The sequence below is a fragment of the Marmota flaviventris genome, chromosome 1 (assembly GCF_047511675.1).
Source record: "Marmota flaviventris isolate mMarFla1 chromosome 1, mMarFla1.hap1, whole genome shotgun sequence".
Classification (NCBI taxonomy): Eukaryota; Metazoa; Chordata; class Mammalia; order Rodentia; family Sciuridae; genus Marmota; species Marmota flaviventris.
In genome coordinates this window covers 210,745,748-210,752,188 of record NC_092498.1, presented here as the reverse complement: position 1 = coordinate 210,752,188, position 6,441 = coordinate 210,745,748, and the positions used below count along the sequence as shown (strand labels likewise).

Below are 6,441 nucleotides of genomic sequence, written 5' to 3'. Positions count from 1 at the left end.
TGACCCACCTCCCTCCCCCACCACCTCTAGAGTTATGGGCACAGCAGCAGACACACCCCTACAGCTCCTGGCTCCTAGGGACGGCCCCAGCAGATGCCTGCTCCCGCCACATACACACACACCTGGGTTCCAATCACCATCCACACGCCACAATGGCCACACACAGAGGTGCCATCATCCACCTCAGGATTCCCTCGTGCACACACCTGCATGCACGCACACGCTCAGCAGTGGCCCCCGTGTGCACCCCAGCCCTGGTGGGCCATTGTCACATGCCACCCACAGGATCCCAGCCGAGGCAGGGATGTGCCTCGGCTTCACGGAGCACAGAGCCCAGGCCAGAGCATCTGCACAGGTCATCAGGTTTATTTTCTTTTGCTCTTGACACAGAGCATGGCGTCCAGATCATGACCAAACCAGGACCTGAGGGGGGAGCAGCCCCCTTGGCAGGCCAGAACACAACATCACTTCTCCAGACAAGGGGCCCAGCCCTGGCCGGGGCTGGGACTCTGTGTATCAGGGGCCTGAGGAGCAGGGGCAGAGTCAGCACCAATGGGGGCAAGTCCCCCAAGAACAGAGGCCAGGGCTCAGCCTGCGGCCGGCAGTACACAACATACATGGCGTCCACTTGCTCAGGCCTGAAACCTCCAGACCTCCAACGACAGGCCCCCCGAGGCAGCCACCACCACGTCACCCTCAGCGCAGATCTGGGAGGACAGGGGACAGAGGAGTCAACAGATGGCCCTTCGGGAAGGCTGGACAGGGTGCACGGGGCAGGTCCTTACCCCATTTAGTACATTGTGGTGGTTTCGGGTACAAATGGTCCTTGGAGGGTCTGTAGGCACGTGCACCTGTGAAGGGCAACGGAAAACAGGTCAACAGGTGTATTTCTGGCCCATGGGGACCGTGGGGTGAGCACTCTCCTCACCCGGAAGGTCTTGTCGGTGGACGTGGTATACAAGGCTCCCAGCGAGTGTTTGATCCCTGTGATCTGAGACCTGTGGCCCACGTCGAAGGACTGCAGGGGGCAGGTGGGACGAGTGACACTCAGGCAAGGTCTCCTCAAGGCCAGGCCTCCCACCGTGGCATTGGGGGCTAGGGTAGGAAGCAGCCCAGGGGGACGATGGGCAGGGAAGTGCCCTTGCAGACCCGGACAAGCTGGAAGCAGCCGTCACAGCTGGCAAAGACGTGCAGCAGGCCCCCGTTGTCGCCCGTCCAGAGCTGGGGCTCCTGGTAGGACATGCATAGCAGGTAGGAGTCCAGCTGCGGGAGGGACGGGCGGAAGAGGGCAGCTCAGCGGGGCGGGCCAAAGCCCCTTGCTCTGGGACCCCCGGAGGGCCTGCCCACCTGCAGCCGCTGGAGGACACTGTTGGCCCGGCGGTCGAACACCACGAGGGTGTGGTCCTCGCTGCTGGAGACGATGTGTCTGTCGTCGGCCACCAGCGCCAGGACGGCGCTGGAGTGTAGCCGCCGGCTCTGCAGCTGGGCAGGGCCGGCTGGTGGCACAGGCCGGGGAGGAGGGGGCACATCAGAGCACCTCAGGGACCCCAGACTTATCTGAACACCCTGGGCCACCACCCCTGGCAAAGTCCTCAGTTGGCTTGGCACTGTCCACAGCTGCCCATCTCTCTCCTCTCTCTAGCCGAGTCCAGGAGCCCAGGCCCCTGCCCGGCCCCGACTCCTAAGCCACCTCCTCCTCCAACCCCACCAGCTCCTCTCAGCTCAGAGAGGAGCATCTTGTCCCACCCTGGTCCCCCGTTCCACCTCTGCCTGGACAGAGTGCTCACTGGCCCTTGGATTTCACAAAATAAGGATGAATAAATAAATAAACCATAGAACCATAGAAAAGACTTGCGTGGGCTTGTTCTAGGTGCTTTTATGTAAACTTATTTAACTCACCAATGTTCGTTTGTGTGCGTGTGCGTGTGCGTGTTTTACTGGACAGTTCTACCACTAAGCTGCATCCCCAGCCTTTTTCATTTATTTATTTATTTTTGAGATGGGGTCTTACTGAGTTGCTGAGGCTGGCCTCCAACTTTCAATCCTCCTGAGTCACTGGGATTCTAGGTGGGACACTGTGCTTGGCTCCACCAATGCCATCCCATTCCTTTACCCCATGGGCTGGAGGGTTATGAAGTGGGGGTTGTGTGGTGGTGCCAGGGCCCCTTGCATGCTAGCAGGAGATGCTTCACCACTGCCCGACACTCTCAGCTCATGACTTGGATGTTACAGGAGGGGAAAGTGCCTGGAGTCACACAGCTAGGAGACAGGGGAAACCAGGATCTGACCCAACTCTGGGGACTGGCCAGGCTTCCTCTGCGTCCCCTGTCCCAATTGCTTGTGGTGCCTTCACAGGACCCTGACCACTCTCAGGAGTTAGCACCTTGTTAGGTGACTATCACCCCAGCTAGGCTGAGGCCAGAGTGTTCCTTTCCCAATATGACTCTGGAGACCCCAGGTGGCCCTGCTTTCCCCACCTGGGCTCCAGAACTCCCAGCCCACCTCTGGGGTCGTAGATGGTCACCTTCTTGTCGTAGGTGCCAGCCACCAGGACGTCAGGCCGGTAGGAAAGGCACAGCACTGCTGCCCTGCCCCTGGGGACACAAAGACCACAGGGCTGGGGAGGCGACCTGGCATGGCTCTACCCACCCAGGCCCCCTGCCCAGGCCCCCTCACACTTTATCTCGCCGAACTGCTGCCCATCAGCTGCCATGTCCCACAGCTTCACAGTGCTGTCCCAGGAGCCGGAGCACACGCGGTGGTCCTGAGAGGCCAGCGACCACACCCAGCCCTGCGGGACCAGGCACAGCAGTCACCCATGGCTCCCCATCTAGTGAGCTCAGGACCTGCTCCTGCCCACAGCCCAGGGGACAAGCTGGGTGGCACCTTTCTGCTTCTGCAGATGAGGCTCAGAGAGATCAACAGATTCACTCAGAGCCACACAGTTTTTCCTCCCTAACACCCATTTTGACAGATGCTAGGGCAGGTCTGCTTCCATGTGATTATCCCATCTCACAGATGACAAAGTCAGGATCAGAGGAGGGAGAGAGGAGCCAGAGTACGTCCATCCTGGATGAGAACTCGGTTTGGGTGTGGGGGTCTGTTTGACATTAGAGACAAGGATGGGTCACACCCCCAGTCACATTCACACCCAGAGTGCTGGAAACTGAATGGCTTACTCTCACCAAACCCTCTGAGGAAAGCACTGTAATGTGCCCTGCTTTGTGGTTGGGTGGGTTGGTTGGTTTGGGCGGTACTGAGGATTGAGCCCAGGGGTGTTCTACCACCGGCCTCCAGCCCAGCCCTCTTTATTTTTTATTTTCCATCAGGGTTTCCTAAGTTGCTAAGGCTGGTCTCAAATTTATGGTCCATCTGCCTCAGCTCCCTGAGTGTCCACCGCTGCACCTGGCTCGCACCCTGTTTTATAAATGATGAAAATGGGACACAGAAAGGTTGAGTCTCTCATTCAAGGTCACATAGACAGGGTGTAGCAGAAGGAATGCGAATCCAGCCCCCAGTCTGTCAACTGTGGGCCTGGATGACGGGTAGTGGCCCCACCCCTCAGTCACTTCTCAGGAAAGGACAGTCTTGCTGAGGCTGGCTGATCCCAAAGGGAAGCCTCACACTGCCCCATACTTTACCTTTTGAGATTTACCTGAATCTGTTTTTTTTGTTTGTTTGTTTGTTTTTGTTTTGTTTTGTTTGTGCTGGGGATTTAACCCAGAGGCACTTTACCACTGAGCTATATCCCAGCCCTTTTTATATTTTGAGAAATGGCCTTGCTAAATTGCTGCAGCTGGCCTTGAACTTGTGATCTTCCTTCCTCAGCCTCCCGAGTTGCTGGGAAAACAGACCTGTGCCATCATGCCCACTATCTGACCTCTTCTGAGCACCTATTGTGTGCAAATCCTGAGGTTCATGCATTTTCATATTAATGCATAATTCATCTCCATTCATCATCCTACTAACTGACCCGCTGGACAGAAGTGGAAACTGAGACCCAGAGTATCACACATCTCACCCAAAGTCACACCAACAATAGCAGAATGAGATTCAATGTTACAGAGTCCAGCATTAAAACCCAGGCCCTTAACCACAGCACCCAACCCAGGCCTCATGTGTCTTCCTCCTGTCCCCTCACCTTGTGGGTGCTATTCTGCTGAGTGCCCAAGGCTTTGACCAGAACTTGACTGGGCTCTGCCCCCAGCTGCCGCAGGTCCCACAGGTTGACATTGCGATCTCGGGAACCCGACAGACAGAGTGTCCCACCCTAGGAGGGGAGCAAGTTGATGTTGTTGGAGCCATTCTGATCCACCCCTGCCCGCCCCCCCCACCGAGCCCACCTCACCTGGAGCAGCAGCACAGTGTCAATGGAAGCAAAGTGCCCATCAGCCAAGCAGAAGTACTCAGCCCGGCGCCCATCCTCTGCCCAGTGGGCCAGGTGCTGCTCCAGCTCAATGCAGGCTGCCGGCCAGTCAAAGTCCTCCTCTGTGGGGCACCATGAGCAGGTTCCCCAGTGGGCACCAGCTGGCAGAGCCCACCCCTGGTTTCCAGGGATCACAACCTACACCAGACTTGAACAGAATCCCACCTGAACCTCTCACCTACCCCAAATAAGCCAAGCTTCAATTCTGGGCCCACCTACATACCCACCTCTCAGGCAGGTCTAGGACCTTACGGAACTTGGGACCTCAAGACTACTTTTCCAGGCCTACCCTTATAACTCAACCCTGGGGGACAGCAACCTCAGGAAGTTAAGGTCCTGTCTCACCCCTGGCTGAGATCTGGCCTCAGCCCCTCAATCCTCAGGCTGGGAACTCATGACAAATTTTCAGCCACCTGAATCAGACCCAGGGAAGTGTTTCTCCAACTACTATGCATGAAGCTGGGAGTTTGTAAGATGCAGAATCCAAGGGGGGTGGGGCTGGTAGTTCAGTGGTAAAGTGCTTGCTCAGCATGAATGAGGTCCTTGGTTCCATCCCCAGGACAGGAGACAAAAACATAGAATCCAGGTACCAAGTACAGAGATTCAATGGGTCAGATGGAAACACCTTGAGAACTGCTGATCCAAAAGCGCCTGCAAAATCAAAGCTTGCAAGTGAGGGTCATCAACCATCCAGCTTGTTACTCATGTTGGCTCAAGGGCTTGATGATCCAATATCAAGATCAACTAAATCGGGGCTGAGTTGTGGCTCAGTGGTAGAGCACTTGCCTCGAATGTGTGAGGCACTGTGTTCTATAGCATGGCATATAGATAAAAACTAAAGGTCCATCAAAAACTAAAATAAATAAAGTTTTTTTTTTTAAAAAAAAGATCAACTATATCAATTCAAGATCCCCAGGCTCTCTTCTTCCTCAAGGACTAATGAACTTAAGGGCCGGAGGAGTGACCATCAGCCCCTGCCTAAGATGACAGACTAGACCCAGGACTTGAAGATCTGTGATTGCTGTTATCAAGGATCCCAGCCCCTAAGCCCTAGGCGTGTTGCAGGCTCTAGACTGGGAACCCCTGCCTCTGTCCTCCAGGGTTAAGTCTCTAGGGCTCAAGGGGTTTGGCATCACCAATTGCCACCTCAGCCTGAGAATTCCAGGCTTACTCTCAGTCCAAGCACAGCTCGGGTTACTCCGAACCAGGGCCTTAGTACCAGCATACCCCAAGCCTCAGAATCCTTAATAGTGAGTTCAGGGACCCCGGTTCCAGAGGTCTCAGGAACCCACGTGTCTGCCTCATGGTCCACCCAAAGATCAGGGACTGAGGCACCGTCAGAAACTACCTCAGGCTCCAGCCAGGGCCAAAACGCCGTGAAGCCTGTTCCAAGAGCTGTGTCCACATCAACCCAGGTCCCTTTCCCCCGCACCCCAAGCCTGACCTGGGAGGGCGTCCCTGACCCCCAGGTGCGCGCACCTTCTACCACCGGGTACGGCGCGCGTACGCGGCGCTGCGCGCGTAGCCTCCAGGTGACATGGTCACGCACGAGGTCGCGCAGCGTGTGGCACACGCGCGGCAGGACAAAGAGCACCAGGCGCGCATCCAGGTAGGCGCAGATCTCGAGCAGCAGCTCCGGGGGAAGGCTCAGCAGGCCCGGCGTACCCGCAGTCGGGCTCTTGGACGCCGCCTTTGGCTCCAGGGCGCCGGGGGACGCGGCGGGCGTGGACAGCAGCGGGGCGCGTGGGGCAGCCAGCCCGGGTTTCGGCGGGCTGAGTACGCGGGCCACGTAAGCCTCGGCCTGGGCGTCGGGGTCGGGCTCGGGCTCCGGCTCTGGCTCCGGCTCCAAGTCATCGTCCCAAGCGCGGGGATTGTCGAACGGCCCTGGGGGAAGCTCCATGGCGACCGGTAGGCGCGGCCCGCAGAGCCCTGTCAGCGCCAGGCTCCGCGTCCTGTCTCCTAGGTAGCGTGGGGACACTTCCGGCGCTGTCTGATGACGTTGCCGGCCGGAACCG

General features: G+C 57.4%; 1 protein-coding gene across 1 annotated transcript; it reads right to left on the bottom strand.

Moving 5' to 3' along the window:
* Nucleotides 1-348: 348 nt before the first annotated feature.
* Fbxw9 (F-box and WD repeat domain containing 9) lies at nt 349-6,418 on the bottom strand. The gene is made up of 10 exons (XM_027955353.2): nt 5,906-6,418; nt 4,349-4,488; nt 4,142-4,270; nt 2,679-2,791; nt 2,503-2,594; nt 1,348-1,496; nt 1,150-1,263; nt 929-1,018; nt 786-851; nt 349-707 (listed from the first exon to the last, which is right to left on the bottom strand). Exons 1-10 carry the CDS (start codon nt 6,324-6,326, stop codon nt 633-635), a joined length of 1,389 nt encoding a protein of 462 aa, XP_027811154.1. The 5' UTR covers nt 6,327-6,418; the 3' UTR covers nt 349-632.
* Nucleotides 6,419-6,441: the final 23 nt, after the last annotated feature.